The sequence below is a fragment of the Anabrus simplex genome, chromosome X (genome assembly GCF_040414725.1).
Source record: "Anabrus simplex isolate iqAnaSimp1 chromosome X, ASM4041472v1, whole genome shotgun sequence".
In the NCBI taxonomy this organism is placed as follows: Eukaryota; Metazoa; Arthropoda; class Insecta; order Orthoptera; family Tettigoniidae; genus Anabrus; species Anabrus simplex.
In genome coordinates, this window is record NC_090279.1 from 162,737,469 (window position 1) to 162,761,621 (window position 24,153).

General features: G+C 38.4%; 1 protein-coding gene across 1 annotated transcript in view; it reads right to left on the minus strand.

Moving 5' to 3' along the window:
- PolE2 (DNA polymerase epsilon subunit 2) overlaps nucleotides 1–24,153 on the minus strand; it is a 66,819-nt gene that overhangs the window by 8,953 nt on the left and 33,713 nt on the right. The window contains exons 5-8 of the mRNA XM_067158598.2: nucleotides 12,854–12,974; nucleotides 10,333–10,474; nucleotides 4,429–4,664; nucleotides 3,949–4,132 (exon numbers count right to left, since the gene is read on the minus strand). Coding sequence (XP_067014699.2) covers nucleotides 3,949–4,132; nucleotides 4,429–4,664; nucleotides 10,333–10,474; nucleotides 12,854–12,974 — 683 coding nt within the window. The remainder of the gene's footprint in view (nucleotides 1–3,948; nucleotides 4,133–4,428; nucleotides 4,665–10,332; nucleotides 10,475–12,853; nucleotides 12,975–24,153) is intronic.

Below are 24,153 nucleotides of genomic sequence, written 5' to 3' on the forward strand. Positions count from 1 at the left end.
TTTGCATTGATATCCCACCCGTTGTCAATCAGTAATTGTCTGTCTTCTGTAAACTTTTTCAAACCTCTGGAGACATTACTCTGGCTTGTTCCAACATGAACAGTGACATCCACTTGTCACTATCTGTCTTGCAGCAATGTCAAAATTTGAATGCAGCCAATGGCAAAAATGGGTACTCTCGCCATGTTTACCTCAGTCCTGCATGTGCTGTCTATATACCACCAATCTTGCAAGTGATGTTAAACTGACCAACACAACAAATGCCTCCTATTGGACTGATCTGCGTTTAGCGTCATATATTTTCTTTTGCAGACATGGGCCTACAGTGCATACTATAAACATGTTTGAGGCAGCATGACATATGCAGTGTGAAATAGTAATACAAAAAATATTTAAGCACTGTATATTACACAGAACGATTATTATTTTTTAAGAATTTTCTACCAAGTGCTAAATATGAAATTTTGTATTCTACAAACTGTTAAAATCAAATTCCAAATGGGATTTTAAAATGTTATATGCCAAGAAGATAATGAATGCATAAATATACTCAATAAATATACAAGTAATATTCATGAGTCACAGAATGGTAATGACTGTTGCTAGTACAAGACTTCTACTTGCATGACTGTTGTTGCAAAAGAAACTGAAGGCTGGACCCCTTAAACAATAACATAGGTAAATGTAATCATAGGTAATAAATTTCATATTAATCTGCATTGAAGAGCAATATAGTGTATCACAAAAGCTAAACGTTTCCACCTATTCAATACTGTTTGTTGTAACCTTAAAAAGTTACATATACCTGTTGAAACTAGTTTCGGTCTTACCAGAGACCATCATCAGTCAACCTCAATGTTAAGGCAAGACATGAATATCAATAAAATTTTTGAAGCAAGCATGAAATCCAACGCAAGACAAGTAAAGATTTGAAAAACACTCATCACAATTACATGTCCTGTGCAAGATTTCAGATTACCTCCAATTTGAAGACTGCACCTCACAGAAGACCAGGTGAAACACTAAAATACTAGCACTTGAGGAATCTTCTAGAAGTCAGTTCAATACCGGTACTTGCTGAATTCTGACTCTTGCTGAGAACCTGATTAACATCTGTTTGATCCTGATTGTTAATCACAAAGTTGGTAATTGTTGGCAAAGCCCATTGTGTGGCCGATTCACACCTTGTATAGCCACGTCGGGCCTTGATACATGGTTGAACATGATGATGCAGGCTCAGCACCAAAGAATTCAACTTGTTTTGGGGCAGTACTGGTACAAGTACTTGTTTTAGCTGAGCTGAGTTCTAGAAGAATCCTCAAGTGCTGCTGAGCTTGCGTTTTAGAAGATTCCTAAAGTGCTGGTATTTTAGTCTTTTACCTGGTCTTCTGTGAGGTGCAGTCTACAAATTGGAGGAAAGCAGAGAGCTTGCACAGGACATCTGACTGTGATGAGTGTTTTTTAAGTCTTTCCTTGTCTTGCATTCAATTTCATGCTTGCTTCAAAAATTTTATCTATATTCATGTTATTCCACTGAAGCTCAACTTGTAGGATTCCAGCAAGATATAGCAGATATCTTGGATTCTTGAGGTCAAATGGACTGTATCGCATTGACCTGTCTAAAGCATTTGATAGGGTGGATCATGGGAGACTACTGGCAAAAAAGAGTGCAATTGGACTTGACAAAAGAGTGACTGAATGGGTTGCTATATTTCTAGAAAATAGATCTCAGAGAATTACAGGAGGCAAAGCTTTATCTGACCCTGTAATAATTAAGAGGGGAATTCCTCAAGGTAGTATTATTGGACCTTTATGTTTTCTTATATATATATATATATAAATGATATGAGTAAAGGAGTGGAATCGGAGGTAAGGCTTTTTGCAGATGATGTTATTCTGAATAGAGTAATAAATAAGTTACAAGATTGTGAGTAACTGCAAAATGACCTTGATAATGTTGTGAGATGGACAGCAAGCAATGGTATGTTGATAAACGGGGTTAGAAGTCAGGTTGTGAGTTTCACAAATAGGAGAAGTCCTCTCAGTTTTAATTGCTGTGTTGATGAGGTGAAAGTTCCTTTTGGGGATCATTGTAAGTATTTAGGTGTTAATATAAGGAAAGATCTTCATTGGGGTAATCACATAAATGGGATTGTAAATAAAGGATACAGATCTCTGCACATGGTTAAAAGGGTGTTTAGGGATTGTAGTAAGGATGTAAAGGAGAGGGCTTATAAGTCTCTGGTAAGACACCGACTAGAGTATGGTTTCAGTGTATGGGACCCTCACCAGGATTACTTGATTCAAGAATTGAAGAAAATCCAAAGAAAAGCAGCTCGATTTGTTCCGGGTGATTTCCGACAAAAGAGAAGCGTTACAAAAATGTGCAAAGTTTGGGCTGGGAAGAACTAGGAGAAAGGAGACGAGCTGCTCAACTGAGTGGTATGTTACAAGTAACTATTCTCATTTTGGTTCCGTATTGAAGTTGACGTATGTCTCAAATATTATTTGGTTCCGTATTGAAGTTGACGTATGTCTCAAATATTATTACAATATTATAAGTCCACCTGTTCAATACAATACAATATGATCCACTATTTCATATGGTCAAAAAAATTTTATACATAATACATAAAAGTCAAAGGTACATGTTTCACCCTCCTTACGGGCATCATCAGCCTATATCAATCTTAAAAATAATACAAATAGAGACATTCTAATCTTATAAATTATAGGTTAAAATGTTGAAAAATGATTTCGTAAAACATTATACAATAACATCTAAAACAACGATAATGCACCAAAGTATGTTAAAAGAGAGTGAATTAACAGTTTTGAAGATTAAAACGTGATTAAACATGAAATTTTAAGAGTTTAAAACTAAAATGGATCCATTTTTTAATAATATCATTAAGACTGTGATGGCTTCGAGTGTAAACACAATCATCAAAGGGGGATGTTTCTTCAATTCCCAAGTTGAATCCAAGATGGTAAAATCACTGTCAGTTATTTAAAACGGAAGTGTGAACGTGATAAACATGTTAAAATGTATATGGTTGGGATATCTGAAAGTTGAAAAGAAAATGGAACTGCTTATAGAGGCGTTGCTAAAAAAAATGGATCCATTTTAGTTTTAAACTCTCAAAATTTCATGTTTAATCACGTTTTAATCTTCAAAACTGTTAATTCACTCTCTTTTAACATACTTTGGTGCATTATCGTTGTTTTAGATGTTATTGTATAATGTTTTACGAAATCATTTTTCAACATTTTAACCTATAATTTATAAGATTAGAATGTCTCTATTTGTATTATTTTTAAGATTGATATAGGCTGATGATGCCCGTAAGGAGGGTGAAACATGTACCTTTGACTTTTATGTATTATGCATAAAATTTTTTTGACCATATGAAATAGTGGATCATATTGTATTGTATTGAACAGGTGGACTTATAATATTGTAATAATATTTGAGACATGAGTGGTATGTTCCGAGCTGTCAGTGAAGAAATGGTGTGGAATGACATTAGTAGACGAATAAGTTTGAGTGGCATCTTTAAAAGTAGGAAAGATCACAATATGAAGATAAAGTTGGAATACAAGAGGACAAATTGTGGCAAATATTCATTTATAGGAAGGGGAGTTAGGGATTGGAATAACTTACCAAGGGAGATGTTCAATAAATTTCCAATGTCATTGAAATCATTTAAGAAATGGTTAGGAAAACAACAGATAGGGAATCTGCCACCTGGGCGACTGCCCTAAATGCAGATCAGTATTGATTGATTGTCTTGCCTTTTGATTTTGATGGATGATGGTCTCTGGTAAGACCAAAACTACTTTTCAACAGATGTATGTAACTTTTTTAAGGTTACAACAAACAGTATTGAATAGGTGGAAACCTTTAGCTTTTGTGTTACACTATAGGTAATGTGGGAAGAAACTTACATGTTCTGCAATTTCCCCACTCGTAGGAAAATGAATTGTGTTACGACACATTTTGGTGACCAAATCCTCACGAATAACAACAATCTCTTGAGTGCAATACTGGATCCGACATGGATTAGTTGCAAAGATAGATGTTGGAACCTTTTTCTGAAAATCATCAGTTATAGTCTTTGGGATTGGTGGCCTGAAAAGAAGATAATTTTCCACAGTTTTTTATTCAGTACTTATGCTTTAGTTGTTTCTTTGCCAAAGGATAATAACAAATAAATATATCTGCAGAACTATGACTTTTTCACAATATACCACCCCACAAACAGTACTCGAATGACTGGTTAAGTTTTGTTAATTTATTGACAGATATACATCTGGACATTTACACCAGCATCTTATTCTACATCTGCCCCAGTTATTTGGTCTGCAGGATGAAAGGGACTAGCACTTAATGATGTATTAACAAAATCCTATATATATATTTCTTACCTTGGCAAAATCTTAGGTGCAGCAGGATCAGTTGGTCCAGGAATGAAAATAAATTTGCTCTTCTGAGCGAGTTCCGGAAACTCACAGATAATATCTCCGAGGGCAGAAAGCTTGCTCTTCAACATCTGCGACCTCAAAGCACCATATTCTGCAGATAAGAAATTGCCCATCAGGACAAAAGCAACTGGTGGAAATTCAGAGTATCCTTGGAACAAGGTTCTCAGTTTACTCACGACCTGTGAAGAGGAAACAAGTGCAAATATTACTATGAGAATTATTTATTCAGCAATGGTAGGACACTCAAGAAGAGAGATGAGCAAGCGAATACAAACGTGTGCAGTGCAAGCCTCCAGTCAGTGTCCGTTGCAGTATGGTAGTAAAAATGAAAATCTACAACATGTTTTCCAGTCAGTGACCAGGTCAGGGATGGAATGAATGAAGCCCCATCTTGTGGCTACAATAGGAATTGTGCCGGCTGCTGAGGCCTGTCGCACTCCTCTTCGGCAATGATTAATGACTGACAGATGAAATGAAAAGATAGTAGAGAGTGTTGCTGGAATGAAAGATAACAGGGAAAACAGGAGTACCCAGAGAAAAACCTGTCCCGCCTCCGCTTTCTCCAGCACAAATCTCACAGGGAGTGACCAGGATTTGAACCATGGAACCCAGCAGTGAGAGGCCGACGTGCTGCCGCCTGAGCCACGGAGGCTCGCAACTTGATAGTACCGGCGATAAACAATGCTCCAGTCTCAATTCAGCTTTTTATGGGAAGTAAAATACCAAAAAACCAAACCCCATGGTGCAACAGCCCTGAAGGGACATGGCCTGCCAAGCAACCACTGCTCAGCCCGAAGGCCTGCAGATTATGAGGTGTTGATCTTCGCTTCCAAGACCAGGGTCGCCATCTCGTTGTCAGACAACTCCTCAATTGCAATCATCTAGGCTGAGTGGACCTTGAACCAGCCCTTAAATCCAGGTACAATCTTGGTCCTGGTCACAGTAAAATACCAGTATAACAAAATTTTGGGGACTCAAGAACTGAATTTGTTATAATTAAATTTTATTATACTGAAATAATTCAATTCTTAAGAATTATCCCCCTGTGGGTTGGGGTGGTAGAATAACACGCACGGTATCCCACGCCTGTTGTAAGAGGTGACTAAAAGGGGCCCCAGGGACTCTTGAACTTTTGGAGCGTGGGTTGGCGACCACGGGGCCTTTCGCTGAGTCCTGGCATTGCTTCAACTTACTCGTACCAGGCTCCTCACTTTCATCTATCCTATCCGACTTCCCTTGGTCAACTCTTGTTCTTTTCCGACCCTGACGGTATTACGTATGGAAGCCTAGGGAGTCTTTCATTTTCACGCTCTTCATGGTCCTTGTCTTCCTTTGGCCGATACCTTCATTTTTCGAAGTGTCGAATCCCTTTTTTTTTCTCTCTGATTAGTGTTATATAGAGGATGGTTGCCTAGTTGTACTTCCTCTTTAAACAATAATCACCACCACCACCACTCTTAAGAATTAACTTGTTGCTATATCCGTTGCAGGATCTACATTACTTCAACATGGATTTATAGATTTTAAAAAGTTAATATTTATTAGATGATAGGAAAATCAGGATATATGTACACAAAGTAATGATATGCAGTAATAGCAAGAGATTTCTGTAAATTTTCAGCATATCAAATTTTACATTGTTCCAGTACACATGTTCTGGACTTCAGTTTTTGAAAGTCTGATTTTCTTCTGAACAGTCCCAGACACAAAAGAACATCTAGGGTAGTCACCAATCACTACACAGAAATTGAGGATAGATTCTGGCACATCACTCCATGACAGAAGAAAATCTTGAAGACTGCATGCCATGTTTGTTGCCTGCACAAGAGTCAAACTCAGTCGAACAATTTGAGACACATCTTCCTTTACTGTTATTTGTCCAATCCTTGTCCCGTTTCCCTACGGGGTCGGGTATGAGGTGAGATGAATGTCGTGGCGGGTTTTTTATGAACGGATGCCCTTCCTGACGTCAATCTTATCAGAGGAGTTAATGAGACGAAATGAATGACATGATATATGATAGTAGGGAGAGGATGAAACCCAGTGCCGGCACATAGCCTACTCCTGTCGAATAGCACCAAGGGGTCTGCTCATGACCTAACGTTCCCATCCCCCATCCGATGGACGAATCACCATCAACAGCGTCATATGCCCTCACTCCATATGAGCACTGCGGAGAGGTTTGAAATTTAATCCAGGCTTTTTGCATGCAATCTAGTGATTAGAAATTGTATACCACCACCTCCCCTACCTTGCCGGGCAACATTCTGATGGTGAAAATGTTTTCGACCAACGGGACTCGAACTGGCTAACCTCAATGTCAGACCATTTAGATTTCAGCGCCTTAACGATCATGGCCACCAGGCGGGCTTTCTTTACTACCTCATCATAATGTGGATTTCTACCACTCATAATGTCAAACACAATTTCATCCTTAGTGATTTATTTTTGCACTAAGACATCACAGTCCAGTTGACGTAGTCTGTAAGATTCATGCTTATTGGCACATCCAACTTTTCACACAAACGCTTCCAGGTTTCCTCTGTTTCAGCATCATCCAACACTTCACTTTCTGTGATGCCGACTTCTGCATAAACCACTTCAGCTTTCCAAAGTAGTTTGCAGTGACTTCTTTTTTCAGTTATTTCCATGCAGCACTGAACATCTGCATTGCTTCCAATATGTCAATATTAAAATCTCCCTCCAAGGCAATATTACACAGGAAATTGGCTTTAATTTGTGTTTTATTTACAAGAAATTAATCCTACATATATCTTTGACAGAGAAGTGAAATGGAAGAGGCCAGTAGGGAGGCCAAGGAATCGACACAGTGAAATCAGAGGTCAGCAGGAGGAATGTCAAGTGGGAAAAGACAGAGGAACAGCGACTATACTTTGACATGAGCAAGTGGCGAGTACTTGTAGGAAACTGGAACTGGAAAATGATAACTGAATATCTATATATATAAAATAAGAGTTTTGTCTGTACATTGCCCAGAATTTGAAAAGAATGGTATTTCTGTATCGGTCATGTCCACAGTAACAAGAAAATGAATTTTTTACTTTTCCGTAATTTCTGTCTGTCTGTATGTACACGCATCACGAGAAAACGGCTGAAGAGAATTCAATGAAAATCGGAATGTAGTCGGGTGATGAACCGCTACAATCTAGGCTATAAATTATTTTAATCACGCTGAGTGAAATGGTAGTTTAGGGGAAGGCCTGAAATTTAATTCTCAAATATTTATGTTATTAGTGGTCGTGTCTTAATGAAAATCACTTGACAAAGATGGGAAATAATTCGCTACAATATAGGCTATACACGCTGAGAAAAATGGTAGTTTAGGGGAAGGTCTAAAATTTAATTGTTAAATATTTATTTTATTAGTGCTCGTATATTCACGAAAATTGGTATGCAAAGTCGGGGAATAGGTCGCTATAATCTAGGCTATCAATAATGTTATTCGCACTGAGTGAAATGGTAGTTTAGGGGAAGGCCTGAAATGTAATCTATATATAAAATAAGTATTTTGCCTGTACAGTGCTCAGAATTTGAAATGAATGATATTTCTGTATCTGCCATGTCCACAGTAACAAGGAAATGCATTTCTTACTTTTCCGCAATATCTGTCTGTCTGTCTGTAGGTATGTATGTACACGCATCAATAGAAAACGGCTGAAGAGAATTTAATGAAAATCGGTATGTAATGCCGGGAGATGAACCACTGCAATCTAGGCTACAAATTATTTTATTCACGTTGAGTGAAATGGTAGTTTAGGGGAAGGCCTGAAATGTAATTCTCAAATAAGTTATTTATGTTATTAGTGGTCGTATCGATAAATACTACATAACTAACATAACTTTAGTTATGTCGTAAGTTAGTAGTAGTTATGTAAGAAGTTATTAAATTTCCGATCACTTATGTCTTATACATTGTTACCGTACCGCATATAATCAGAGATATTCATGAATTTGGATTTTTGTTACTAAGTCCATATCAGCGCCGAGTCACGAGAAAATGGGTAAACAGAATTTAGTGAAAATCGGTATGTAAAGTCTGAGAATAAGGAACTACAGTCTACGATATAAATAATTTTGTAGGATAACCTAATATCACAGAGTCGAAAGAAAACTAATGTGAAGGCCTGCAATATAGAAAGCTCATAAACTTTATCAACAATAACATTACATTGACCATTGTTTGTTGTGATGTGCTTTTTCTCTTCTGTTTCCTCTCATCCCCGATAGATAGGATTACTTCAGCGTACCGAGGTTTTTTAAATTTGTTTGACATCGCACCGACACAGGTAGGTCTTATGGCGACGATGGGATATGAAATGAATAGTGGTGTGAAGGAAGCGGCCTTGGCTTTAAGGTACAGCCTGGTGTGACTGGTGTGAAAATAGGAAACCACGGAATACCATCTTCAGTGTTGCCGGCAGTGGGGATCGAACCCACTATCTCCCGGATGCAAGCTCACAGCTGCGCGCCCCTAACCACACGGGCAACTCGCCTGGTCGTACCGACTAACAGCCTGCCTGTATATTGCCGGGAAGTAGCTGGGGAGCAAGATAACTTTCCTCTTTAGCATGCCATTCCTCTGGTTCATACATTTCCTGATATATCTGGTACGTAACACACTGGTTCATCATAGTATTCGAGCTATTCAATCCCTACACTGAGGCACTGATTGGAATGAGTAGTGTGCATATTTAACGGAATAATGACAGAGGAGTCACGGCAAGTCTGCGACCTGGTTATTCCCTCTCTGGAACTTTGGACTCTTAGATCGGCATCGTAGTACTGTTTGTTGAAAGTGAGAAAGTGTGCGGTTTTTCATTTGATCGAATATTTTATATGATAACATTGCTTTCAATCGCTACATTCCTACTGACGTTTTTGTAATGGCCTATGTTGAATTCAGTTAGGAAAACCACCAAGTCAGTCTACCTGAGAATCCCGTAGCGAAGCACGGGTACATCAGCTAGTATAAAGTATAAATTTGTTTTAAGAAATGCATTCTGTTAGGTAGAAAACCTGATCAAAATTGCTATGGTGGTTTGCTTACCTGCCCCTGATATTTGTAAACTGCTAGTTTTGCCTAGGTGTTGTTATGTGTGTGCTGCCTAGTATTAGGTGCATAGGGATGAGTTCTGCCAAATGCCCAGCAATTAAAATAGGATGAATTGAAATTATATTTTGAAAAAATAAAGTAAATATAGAAACAAGGCTAAATATTATTTAATTAAAGTAAAAGTTCAAAATTCGTTAATATTAAATATTTTAATAAACACAGGGAAAAGGGTGGGGACCTAAAATTAATTTTGCACTTCTGAACATTTTGTTATATCGGCATTCGTTACAGTAACATTTTACTGTATTTGTTTTTTGGAGGTTGAGAATGCAACACAATGTTAATTGTGAAAAAATTGTCGTCACTATGAGGAAATATCATTCAAAGCAGCATTCAAAGACCTACCACATTAGTCAATATGGGACTACCACAGGAAGCGATCGTGAAGCAGTAGTGAATGGATTTCATAACAATGAAGCGGCTATGATGATGATTATGATGATGACGACGAAGTGCCATCAAGTCAACTTCAACTCTTGGCGACTGCAAGGATGGACTGCCCTCAGATGATTCGGTCTTCAACCACATACCAGATCCTTCAGTGATATGTTCGCATTAGATTTGATGGAGTCTATCCATCTCAATGCTGGCTGCCCTTGTCTCCAAGATCCCTCCACCTTCCCAAGCATAATAGTCTTTTCCAATGAATCAGAGCATCTCATAATGTGTCCAAAGACACATATAATGATTGGTTGCAGAGCACCAGCACCTACCTTAAAGTTATCCAGCCAAACATCAGAGAGAAACACTATCATTTCATCTTCGTTCTCTTTTTCATACTTGATAAGTTTTGTGGAGGACCTAAGACTTGCTGCGGAGGGTCCACCAAATGTATTCACGTTTCCAAAATATGCTCTGGAATTTGAAAACAGGATACATTTAATTTTGCAATGAATGAGAGACACTTCTCATACATTACAAGAAAATAAAAATGACATATAACAGAAAATATTTCAAGTACATATGTATACTTTCATAGTACCATGTATTTTATGTATGTATGCATGCACGTATGTAAGTACGTCCAACCCTTGTCCAGTTTCTCTGTGGGGTCGGGTATGAAGTTAAATGAATATTCATAGCATGCTTTTATGACAAGATGCCCTTCCTGATATCAACTTCATCAGACGAGTTAATGAGAAGAACTGAATCATGTGATATATGATGGAAAGAAGGGAGAGGATAAAACCCTGTGCCAGCACATAGCCTGCTCACAGCTTAACGTCTCCATCCAACAGACGAATCACCATCAACCTAGTCAATACCTGTTAGTTTATTTACAATTCTAAATTGCAAAAGCATCATCTTAAAATAACAGGACATGTTTTGGCTGCATTAGGCCCTCTTCAGTTGTCTAGAATTAACTTAAAAGAAGATATTAAAAGTTACAAAACATGAATAAAATTCACAATCATGATATACGGTACTTATAAATTAAAATAAGTGCCTGTTGAATCGTCATCAGATGAAGTCATTAATGTACTGTAATGAAGTCAGAACAGTTCTAAGTAATAAATGACGATGTAATTAAAAGTTTCTTCTGTCCTTAAAACTTGTTTCATGCAAAAATAATTCAGTTAATTCAGTAAAATTGTTGTTTCACTTAATATTAAAAACTTCTAAATTGCTACAAATTCACGAATGTAGATCAAATTGATTTAATGCCAGCCAGACCATTGAATGGAAATCAACTGCTGTCCAGTCATGTACTAAAACTAGGGAAGCAAGAGTTAGGAAAAGAAGAATTTGTATATAAAAATATAGAAAAAAATACATAAAATTCACAACAGCTCTGTGTTTGTGCCATATAATTTCTGTACACTGGCTAAGTTGACATTAAGTTGGTAAGACGTTCGTCCTTGTGAGTGTGAGCAATGTTATTGGCAGTGGGGAGTGCAGGAGGGGAGGGTGAATGCAAACAAAGGGAGGTTGCATCCGGGAGATAGTAGGTTCGAATCCCACTATCGGCAGCCCTGAAAATGGTTTTCCGTGGTTTCCCATTTTCACACCAGGCAAATGCTGGGGCTGTACCTTAATTAAGGCCACGGCCGCTTCCTTCCAACTCCTAGGCCTTTCCTATCCCATCGTCGCCATAAGACCTATCTGTGTCGGTGCGACGTAAAGCCCCTAGCAAAAAAAAAAAAACAAACAAAGGGAGTGAGGAATGGAATGCGTACATGAGACCGGCGTATAATATGGTGATGGCAATAAATTGAACCTATTATAAAAATTTATGATTTCATCAATTAAGTCACTGACTTTCTCCTAAATTTCATTGAGAATGAGGGCTGCATTAAATCTTTGATCCAAGTGAATGTGGATATATTCCCAGATATTGAGTAATTTTCCCTTCTGTAAGATCTTCATTGTGTTCACGTCGTCTTCAATGGAAGTATAGGAGTCATTGAAATCTCCCATGTGTTCACTAAGCGCCAAGAATCTATTGTATCTTTTTGCACCGACATGTTCTCGGCAGCGGATAGTAAAATTTTGGCCTGTTTGACCTACATACCCTGCCTGGCATTGATTAAATTTCATTCTATAGACCTCCGAATTTGGAAATGTATTATTATTAATGACATTTGTACTGTAGAGTAATCTAGCATTGGTATTATTGGTAATCAAAGAAACTTGAAGATTATGTTTCTTGAAAATATTAGCGACTTGAAAAATTTTGTTGCTGTTACATGTGAATGTAATGTACTTCTTTTTACTGTCGGCAATATCTTTCTTTAAGGTGGTGGCAGGTTTATTTTTCTCCTTGGTGATGATATTATTCACGTACCTTTTGTTATAGCCATTTTTAGAGCTATTTAATAGATGTATTAATCTCTTTCTTATAATTATACTTGGATAGCGGAATATTTAAGGCTCTATGTATCAAACTGTAAAAGAAAGTTTTCTTATGAGAATTCGGGTGAAAAGAGTCCTGTTTTATTACATTAATCGTCTGAGTGGGTTTCCTATAGATGTCATAGGTCAGAAATCTTGTGAATAATATAATAATATGACATTTCCAGACCTGAGAACAGCATGTAGTTACAAATCCAAAATAAATATCAGAGGTCAAAACTTGCAACCCCAAAATTTCTCATCATTCTTAATTAGGAGGGCATCTCAAGTTACCATTCCCAAGAATAGGTAAAAACAATGTCATAAACTGGAACATTTAAAAAACTGATTTAAGTACAATTAGATCACTTTCATGCAGATAGGAGTGTGTGTTTCACTAACCTGCTAGTCTTGGAAGCTTCGGGAGGAGGAAAGCCCATTCCCTCCACATGAAACACTTTATCATCGTACCAGCCTTCCACCAGCACGTAACAGTTCTCAATGTATAGACCTGTGTGGTATCTGTGATGGCGGGTTAAGGTAGAACTCAGGCGAACAGTATGATCTTCTTTAACTGGCTTACTAGCAACTGATAAGAATGACCAAGAAAAGAGATAGGAGGAAAGAGATACAGTAGAACCTCGATAATTCGAAATCGGTTAATTCAAAATCCCGCCTAATTCGAAGAAGCTCTCGTTCCCGGAAACATGAGATACAGTTTTGCATGTTATTTCAATTGTTTAATTCGAAATACGGATAATTCGTAATTCGAAGTACAATGTCGGCCCCATAACCGAAATTCAGACTTTTAATTCGAAACTGCCTTTACATTTTAAAACAATAGTATGTTACAGAGTAATTTCAACTCGAAATGTATCCGCTCTGCGTCATAATACAACGCGCGTTCCGGAACGTGGAGGGGTAGCTTTCTGCACTTACACTCACTTCGGTGGGTCTACAGTGCGCTTCATGATTGCTAAGTTGAATGAAATCGAAATTCTTTTGTGTTCAACCTTTTAAGGAACGCCGTAATATCACGCAACATGCAGTGTGCGGGAAAACAGAATCCGCGAACACTGGCGATGCCGACAGTTGACGAAAAAACGTGGCAAATATAATAAATTCGTAGGCACCGAACAACATTGACATTGCCAGTGAAACTGCATTGTTTTATTTTAATGCGAGCCCAAACGGTCTTATGGTTTTAAAGGAGAAATTGCCAGCCGGGAAATCGTACAGTGTGAGAAATGGGGGTCATAGTAGTACGTTGCAGTGCACATGGAAGCGAGATACTTTATCCCCTCGTCATAGGAAACTTCGATAAGCCACGATGTTTTTAAGATCGTCGAGCACTTTCCATGCCATTACAAAGCATGTATAATAAAAATGCAAACAGTAAAGAAATCCAATAAATAATGCATTTGCACAGGGGAACCGGCATAATTTATCATCGTCTTTGAATTGTGCGACTTTTTTTTCTTTCGTTGCGCGAGGTTATGTTTGTCAGCGATTTATCCAAGTGCATTATTTGAACATAGCAAATGCACCTTGTTCGATACATTTCGGAAATAGTTTTTTGCATGGCATTAGAAAGGTTTAAACTGTGAATCGAGGTGATTGCATGTATTAGTGGGTCTTAGAATACTTCGTGATGCGGCAAGTGTTTACATTTCTGAAGTACGAGAGAAGTGCCACGGCGGGAAATCGTACAAGGATAGAGTCATAGGAAAGTTCGATTTTAAGGGCATCGGATACTTTCTGTGTAAATACAAGGCATCTAAAATGCATACAGTATAGTAATCCAATCAATAAAGCACTTGCACATGGGAGCGAGCATAGATTTCTCCTCGTCTTTGAATCGTGCTTTTTTTTTCTTTCTTTCGTTGCGTGAGGTTATGTTTACCAGTGAGATATCCGAGTGTATTATTTGAATACTGTAAATGAACCTTCTTGGATACATTTTGGAAATAGTTCTTTTTTCATGGCATTTGAAAGGTATAAACTGTGAATCAAGGTTAAATGCATGCAGTAACGAGCCTTAGAATATTTTATAACGCGGCAAGGGTTGGTACTTCTGAATTGCGGATTGGCGGTTAATTCGAAATCACGTAATTCGAAGTCCGATTTTTGAGTCCCAACGACTTCGAATTAACGAGGTTTTACTGTACTGCTAAAAACAATGTGGATTCTCAGCCAAGGGGACAGAAGAGCACATCTATCAACCTTCAAAAATGATATAAAAGGATGATTTTTAGCAACATAATAACATGATCTATAACCAAAAAAAAAAAAAAAAAGCTGCAAATATGCAACATACTCATAAAAACAAAATTATACCAACTGACCAGCAAATGAAAGTGCATCACCCTAAGTAAATTGAGAATTTCAACTTAAGTCATGTTTAGAAATCTGTAGCTGAAACACTATACAATAGTCATCTGCCTGGAGGCCCTGTACGCTATGGAGTTTCTGTCACTAAATAAAAGGCTTGACTGAAAAACTGGAAGTCACAGAGAGAAAAATTCTAAGAAAGATCCCAGACCCAGTACTGGAAGATGGAGAATACTGGAGACGTCACAATTAAAGAGTTCCACTTCCATATAGAAAAAAGGAGGGAAAAGGAGGGTAGCAATATGTGGCAAGATTGTTTCCCAAGAGAATGACTAACTGCCTGTTCACCTTCTACTGAAACAAGAAAGTCCGTATCACATGGCTGATGGAGACCGAGGACATAAAAGAATTGGGGCTGACCGATTTACAAAACAGACAGCCATGAGATATAACCTACAGAAAGTTCATGGTTTTCAGGTAAAATCACTGAAAAAGAGAGGTACCCCCTAGTCGGAGGAAAGAAAGGAGCTATACCGGAAGAAGATGTGACAATACTGGGCAGAGATCAAAGCCCAACAGTTGAACACAATGGTCCCAAATAAGCATATTCTAAAAAAAATTGGTGGTTGTCTGTCACCATATAACGGCCGCAGGGTTTTGAGGGTTTCGTAGACTTACTTATTAGAAATGAAAGTTCTTGATGTGAATGCGCCTTCATTTACTTCAAAGTAGTTACTTACTGTTAATTGTTTTTGCTGTTTCAATTTCTCACACTATTTCCTATTACGGTCTTTTAGGTTTCATTTCTTTTATTCCTTCATCATTCACTATACTCGTTTAAACTCTTTCTTTTGCACGTTTTTGCCAAATCCTAATCAAATCTTTCTTTTCCATTATTAAATTTGTTATTCTATACAAATGATCATGACGTGTCCACGACAGCTAACCTCCAACTGAGTGCGCGAGTCAACACAGCGCCATCCCATACCAGAGTATGCGTGTGATGTCAATCTTTCCTTTCCATTATTAAATTTGTTATTCTATACAACTGAGCACGATGTATTCATGTGTAATGTCACATACCGTATAATCTCAAATACCACCCGCCACCAAATAAGACCCACACCCTTATTTTGAAAGGAATTTTTTTTAAAAATAAGTTAAATCAAAATTATTTACAATCTTTACTAACACACATCAAATGATTAGAAAATACAAATAAAAGTAAACAAACATTTCCAGAACAATATCCAACGAGTTCATTCATCATCATCATCATCATCATCATCATCAGTACCAACTTCGGACTTTCATCACCATCACCTTCCTACAAAATGTCGTCATCGCTGCCATCCATAGCATTGGAAATGCTACATTACCTGAAGCTCTTCCGTATGAGGTCTCCAGGGATACGATTCCATGCCGTCAAAATCCACGAACACAGCAGCTGAACTTTAGGCGCTGAATGCGACCAGTTAGCGTCAGTGTGTAATTATCAGCCGCTATCCATTCTGTATAGAGCTGTTTCAAGGCTGCTTTAAATGGACAGTTCACACAGACATCCCACCCGGAATGACTGCTAGGTCGGTTTTCCCATCCTTGATGTGTTTCTTCACAGCGTCTGTTGTGTGGCCGCGGTGACTGTCAAGAACAAGCAAGCTCTTTTGTCCCAATAATGCACCAGAGCGACGTTGCCAGACACACTTTACCCTGTCTTCCACAAGTGAACTGTCCATCCAGCCGTATTTCTGAAATCTGACGATAACACCAGCGAGTAGATTTTTAGGAAGCATATTTCGCTTGAGAACAATGTACGGCGGCAATTTGGTTCCGTCTGCGAGAATACACAACATTACCGCACACCGTTGTTTTTCATTACCACCTGTTCTAATGGCAACACTTTTCGTACCCGTAACATTCACAGTCCTGTCCATTGGCATTTCAAAGTAGACTGGTATCTGATCTGCATTGCCAATTTGGGAAAGCAAATGAGCATTTTCCTTCCACAACCGAATTATTTGATGCTGAAACGACAATAACTTCTCATCGTAGGCACCAGGAAGACACTGTGAAATTGAGGTACAAACCCAGCCTCAGCTTGCCTTAAACCCTTCCGATGAAAGTTCCTTTGTGATCTCTAATACCTTTAGCTGACACATTTCGGATGACACACCATATACCAATTCCCGCCTTTCTGTCACAGATTTATAAAGTTTTTTTTTTGTTTTTTTTTCAATTTCTGGAAATTGTACACTCAGTGCACTAAAAGCTCTACGATCACCACTACATGTTAATAGCACATTTTTCTTATTTTTCCAATTGCAAATACACGATTTGTCAATATCGTATTTCCTACCGGCGGCATGATTGCCAATAATTTCGGCTTCCCGAACTACAGTACTTTCAGTTTCTCACTCACAGTAAAAGTTCACAAACGCTTCGTAGAATTCATGTTGATACTCCGAGGACATGCATGAGACCGACGCCAAGCGCGGAAGTAGCGTATACTGAGAGAACATTGTTGCCAAGCTGCACCGGTGATGATGCCCGATTTACGCGCATTCGGAAATATAAATTTCCCAAAATTTTAAATAAGACCCGCACCCAATTTTGGAAGCGATATTTTCGAAAAAAAAAACAGAGCGGGTGGTATTCGAGATTATACGATATTTAGCACAAATTTTCCCTTACTTTGAAGCGCTATTTCATGAAAAATAAGTTAGAGATTTTATTTTTATTTTTTGGCAACAGGTAGCCTCCTCTTTTATCTGTCAATTGAGACATTAAACATAATCGTAAGTCAAATACTGTCAACTGAGACATTAAACATAATCGTAAGTCAAATACTATCGGCAATATACACGTTCTACCCGAACACTAGAAGAGTCGTAAAACTTTTCCTTCCATGAACCTGCTGTTGAGGAACGTAAGTCTACATTAAACCGGGCGAGTTGGCCGTGCGCGTAGAGGCGCGTGGCTGTGAGCTTGCATCCGGGAGATAGTAGGTTCAAATCCCACTATCGGCAGCCCTGAAAATGGTTTTCCGTGGTTTCCCATTTTCACACCAGGCAAATGCTGGGGCTGTACCTTAATTAAGGCCACGGCCGCTTCCTTCCAACTCCTAGGCCTTTCTTATCCCATCGTCGCCATAAGACCTATCTGTGTCGGCGCGAAGTAAAGCCCCAAGCAAAAAAAAAAAAAAAAAAAAAGTCTACATTAAAAAGAAGAAAAAGAAAGGCAGGAACATGAAAAGCAAGCCATAACAGGACAAACACAATTATAATTATAGATCAGTGTGGGAAGAGGAAGCATCAGAAAGAGGAGACAAAAGTAAACATGCAAACATAAATGACAAGGTCAATATTCACATCATCGTACACTGCTAAAATGCCAGAGATGTCATGTTATTCAAACTCTCATGAATTCCTAAGGACACACTACTTACTATAGTTCATTCCATGTTAAGAAAACAGTATTGCTCTTATGACAACAGGGTTGCCATATCGAACAGCTCTGCTCTACACCATCATGGGAAAACGGCGGCACATAAATTTGTGAAACTCAGTATTTAAGTTCAAGATAAAAAACGGAAGAAACTAAGCTGCAAATTATTTTTATGAACTAAAGACGACAGGGTGTTTAAAGGAGCTATTTTTGATTTGTACAGAATCAGAGGTGAACTACGGCACATAAAAAAATCTCAGCACTGAAGTGTAAGGCAAACTGGGGGAGAAATTTTTTTTAAAAAATTTTTTATGGGCTCGAGGGGTGAGGGATGCATTTAATTGCATTTAGTAACTTTCCCTACGCAACGCGGGGTACTACTGTGCTGTCATATCGCTCACAAAAACAACAGAAAAAATTAAATGTGGTCGTAAAAAAAAAGGTGGTAAAATAAAAACGCGCTTATGAAGAAAGAACAGCTAAATAACAAAAACAAGCACAAATAAAACATATGGCAATTTTTTATCAATAAAAGTTATGCCATGACATATCACTGCACACAACAACACCAAAATCTTCGGAAACAACTTCTGTACAGTATGAAAATAATAGAATACACACAAATACTATGCAAAATAGAACCAACTCTCACTCAACACAAGATAAGCACACATTATTTTAAAGCCTAGAAACACACACGCAACAAATAAATACTGTAGATGACTTCACTAGAGACGTGAACTGCCGGCGGTTTACACAGCGAGGAACTACACGATGCTTGTACCAGAGCAACACAGAAAAAGGAAAATGAACAAAGGCGATGAAGCAATGGCTGCTCCTGCTATTGTGCTTCCTCCCTACGAATATATTTATGAAAAAGAAAATTTTAAGTAGTTGTTTTAATAACCCAGGGCAAAAATGCCTCATCCTTTTTACCTATCTTTCATAACACATTACAAAGTACAGTATAATATCCCCTTATTCAAAAGGAATTAACGGTGTCTCACTCCTTGTAGGTTCATACAAACAATATTGTTTTTTTAACGTCGAATGGGCTAGAGGTACCTAGGATGCACCTTAGTGGAACCTCGATTCTCTGTTTTTGGAGGGGCCACGAAAAAAACGTACAAGGGAAAACGGAAAATCCAGGAATGACTAAAAACCATCAACAATTTGGCTAAACATTACCAAAATGAAATACAGTGGAACCTCGATTATCCGTTCCCGGAAAATACGTTTTCCCGGAATATGCGTTCAAATTACGTGGTCCCGCGAGCATCGTAATTAAATCACGTTGTAAAAGTTAGGCATTATCCGTTCCTCGAAAAAACGATTTCCCGGATCAACCGTCCAGAAATTCCAGTCCCATCAACGCTAAATCCTCGATCAATCGTTTTTTAATAAACTGTGTCTCTCGAAAGGACGGCTATGGCATACCGGTATTTATAGATCTTGGCGTTAATTGTGTTTGCGATAATTAAAGCAAGTACTGGTACCTACTGGAAAAGCGATCGGCGGGGAACTTGCATAAGGGACCATCTTAGCATCGCATTCGGGTGGTATTGTTTAGAGAATGTCGGAAAATCATAAAGCAGAGACTGGCCACAACAATTGCAAGGAGACACGGCGCATTTCGAGAGCTCTGTTTGAAGACGGAACGAGTTTTGTCAAATGTTCGCACTTATAAAACGTCCATATTATGTCCAGGGTTAGTTGTTTATATGTTTACATTTTTTTCGATCGTACTGCCGAACAGGTTTTCGGCACTTTGCTCAGGGCACTGTAGAGTAACTGGGCTTTCAGTCAGGAATCGAAACTGCTCCTTCTTAACACAAATCCTGTATTTTTTATATTATCGTACATGATTATGGTAGCGAGACCAGAACAGATGCTGCACCTTACATTAAAAAAAAAAAAAAAAAAAAAAAAGAAAGCCATGGGCGGTCTTGGGATTGCCTTTTACTGTTTAGGTCCTAATGTAAGACTGAGAATTCGACGTTTTCGTGTTAAAATACCAAAAACCGCAGTCGTTTTATTTGCGCACATTACATTTTAAATGGTTGGTATTATTTCCAACTCGTACTGACACGTGCAGCAAGCGTGCTTTCCAGATGACCTCAAGGTCACGAATAACCGTAATTTCTAAAGTTTTGATGATATTTCTTTTATCTTTCCAATTTGACTGGATTTGTGACGCGCAGAACTGAATATAATGCATTCGAGAACTTTTAAGAATCGATACTTACATTCGAAACCATGTTTTCGAGCTCAACATAACCTTTAAAAGTCGATGTAGGCCTAATTTGCGCGGTACGAGATTTCCAGAAACTGCCTACGAATTGCATACCGGAGACCAAATTACAATGAAAGATTAAGAAATGAAGGGATTTCGCCATCATTTTGGGAGCTTTTGTATCTAATGTGTTTTATTTTATTAGATGAGAGAATTAAAAAGCTACTTGTGGTCGATTGTCGTTTGGCTTGGCGTTATTAGATTTTTCGAAGAGTTTGGCTAGCCTAATCAAAGTTGCTGAACTGAAAGAAGTTTTCACGGGAAACTGACGAAGATTCCCCTGTAAAATTGAATATAAAGTATCGAGATTTTGAACTCTCGTACCGGTAATTAATGCGGTTTCGCGGTCTAACATGCCTGCCTCTCATCCAGAGGGCCCGGGTTCGATTGCGACCAGGTCAGGCAATTTTATCTGGATATACGTCTGGTTCCAGGTCCACTCAGCCTACGTGATTACCTTTAGTTGTGGAGCTATCTAATGGTGAGATGGCGACCCCGATCTACAGAGCCAGGAATATCGGCCGAGAGGATTCGTCGCACTGACCATGCGCCCTCGTAATCTGCAGGCCTTTGGGCTGAGCAGCGGTCGCTTGGCAGGCAAAGTCCCAATGGGGCTGTAGTTTGGTTTGGTTAAGGAGTTTTTGTAAGATTATAATTATACATATTTCATTTTTGTGATGTTTAGCCAAATTGTTGATGGTTTTCATTCAATCCCGGATTTTCCGTTTTCCCGTGTTGTACGTTTTAGAAGATAGGAAAAACTAGAAAGGTTCCACCTTTTCAATACAAAAATGTTATAGGTTTATTTATAACATGTATTTGCACTTGGGACTAGTTTCGACGCTGTGTTGGCGTCATCATCAGCCAAAAAATGGGAAAATAGGCCAGTGTGTAGGCATTCATATTACACAAGGTGTTACATTAAACAATACAAATCTTGCAAGGAGATAAAAACATGGATGAATATAGAAACAAATGAATCGTTGAGAAAGCAAAAGTTATACATGTTAAAAAATAACCTTAACCACACATCTTGCAGTGCGAAAATATTCTTCTTGAATGATTCCTGAGTATAAAACACACGCGCACACATTTCTGAAGAGCCAGCAGGCAGGACAAAGTAAAGTGAAACCTTAAGAGATCTTCTGAGAAGAGTTCATCATTTTTCTATGTTCCGATTAAATAATGAAGTCTCCCTTGAGTTCCTGATAAACATACACAACAGGAAATTCTCCTTCACTCTCAACAATAGCTATAAAGACCAACGGTAAATTTCATTTTTCAAAGACGTGAAAGCATGATCTTGAACGTGATGTAACTCCTTTCATTTAACCCATTTTTTACACTAGGTGTTACATTAAATAATATATCTCACGAGGAGATAAAAACAGGGACGAATGTAGAAACACATGCACCGTTGAGAGAGCAAAAGTTGTACATATTAAAAATAAGCTTAAACACATAACTTGCAGTGCGAAAATATTTGAATTTGAAAGATTCTTGAAATAAAAGACGCACGCGCACACACTTCTAAAGAGCCAGCAGGCTTTCTCAACGATTCATTTGTTTCTTCTCAGAAGAACTCTTAAGGTTTCACCTTACTTTTTCCTGCCTGCTGGCTCTTTAGAAGTGTGTGCGCGTGCGTCTTTTATTCAAGAATCTTTCAAATTCAAATATTTTCGCACTGCAAGTTATGTGTTTAAGCTTATTTTTAATATGTACAACTTTTGCTCTCTCAACGGTGCATGTGTTTCTACATTCGTCCCTGTTTTTATCTCCTCGTGAGATATATTATTTAATGTAACACCTAGTGTAAAAAATGGGTTAAATGAAAGGAGTTACATCACGTTCAAGATCATGCTTTCACGTCTTTGAAAAATGAAATTTACCGTTGGTCTTTATAGCTATTGTTGAGAGTGAAGGAGAATTTCCTGTTGTGTATGTTTATCAGGAACTCAAGGGAGACTTCATTATTTAATCGGAACATAGAAAAATGATGAACTCTTCTCAGAAGATCTCTTAAGGTTTCACTTTACTTTGTCCTGCCTGCTGGCTCTTCAGAAATGTGTGCGCGTGTGTTTTATACTCAGGAATCATTCAAGAAGAATATTTTCGCACTGCAAGATGTGTGGTTAAGGTTATTTTTTAACATGTATAACTTTTGCTTTCTCAACGATTCATTTGTTTCTATATTCATCCATGTTTTTATCTCCTTGCAAGATTTGTATTGTTTAATGTAACACCTTGTGTAATATGAATGCCTACACACTGGCCTATTTTCCCATTTTTTGGCTGATGATGACGCCAACACAGCATCGAAACTAGTCCCAAGTGCAAATACATGTTATAAATAAACCTATAACATTTTTGTATTGAAAAGGTGGAACCTTTCTAGTTTTTCCTATCTTCCATTCTCAGTTCAATACGGACCAAAAATGAAACTCTTATGTTTAAATTGTACGTTTTATTTATTCGTCGCACTGACCATGCGCCCTCGTAATCTGCAGGCCTTCGGGCTGAGCAGCGGTCGCTTGGCAGGCAAAGTCCCAATGGGGCTGTATATAAGGGGCCCTCGAAAAACGGAGAATCGAGGTTTCACTGTATGTATAATTATAATCTTACAAACACTCCTAAAACAAACCAAACTACTACCCCAATGGGCCTGCGACTGCTGCTCAGCCTAAAGGCCTGTAGATCACGAGATGATGCATGGTCAGTGTGAAGAATCCTTTCGGCCGTTATTCCTGGCTCTCTAGACCGGGGTCGCCATCTCACCAATAAATAGCTCTTCAATTAAAGGCAATCACGTATGCTGGGTAGACCTGGAACCAGCCCTTATATACAGGTAAAAATGCCTGACCTGGCGGGGAGTCGTAGCCGGGCCCTCCGGGTGAGAGGTAGGCAAGTTAGACCACGGGACCGGCTTCAAACATGAATTACCGGGACACAAGTTATAAACATCAATACTTTATATCCAGTTTTACCGGGGAAACTTCGTCAGTTTTCCATGAAGAACTTCTTTCATTTCAGGAACTTTGATCAGTCAACTCTTCCAAAAATCTAATAACGCCAAGCCAGACAACAATCAGCCACAAGTACCGTATAATTCTGAATACCACCCACCTCCGAATAAGAACCGCACCCTAAATTTGAGACGGCAAAATACGGAAAAAAAATAAATCAAATAACTTACATACCTATTTTTCTTCAGATATACCACAAATGTAAATTCAAACAGCTTACAATTAATAAAATCATCACAAAAATCGTAAGTAAAATCGGTCCAATACTCAGATCATTCACAATTCACCGTCGTCATCTGAAGTTTCAACATAGGAACTTTCGTTGCTGGCATCTTTCCACAAAGATGCCACTGAATTTGAAATTCCACATTTCTTAAAGCTTTTGGACACAAGATCGTTGGGAATGTGCGCCCATGCGGTCTTGATCCAAATGCATATTAGTCCCACTTCAGGCTTCTTCACTCGCCCGGTTGGTGTTAACACGTGATCACCATCAGACATCCATTCAGTGTACAACAATTTCATTGCAGCTTTGAAAGGCCGGTTCATGCACACATCCAACGGCTGTAGAATTGAATTGAGTCCTCCGGGAATTATTGCAAGATCGGTTT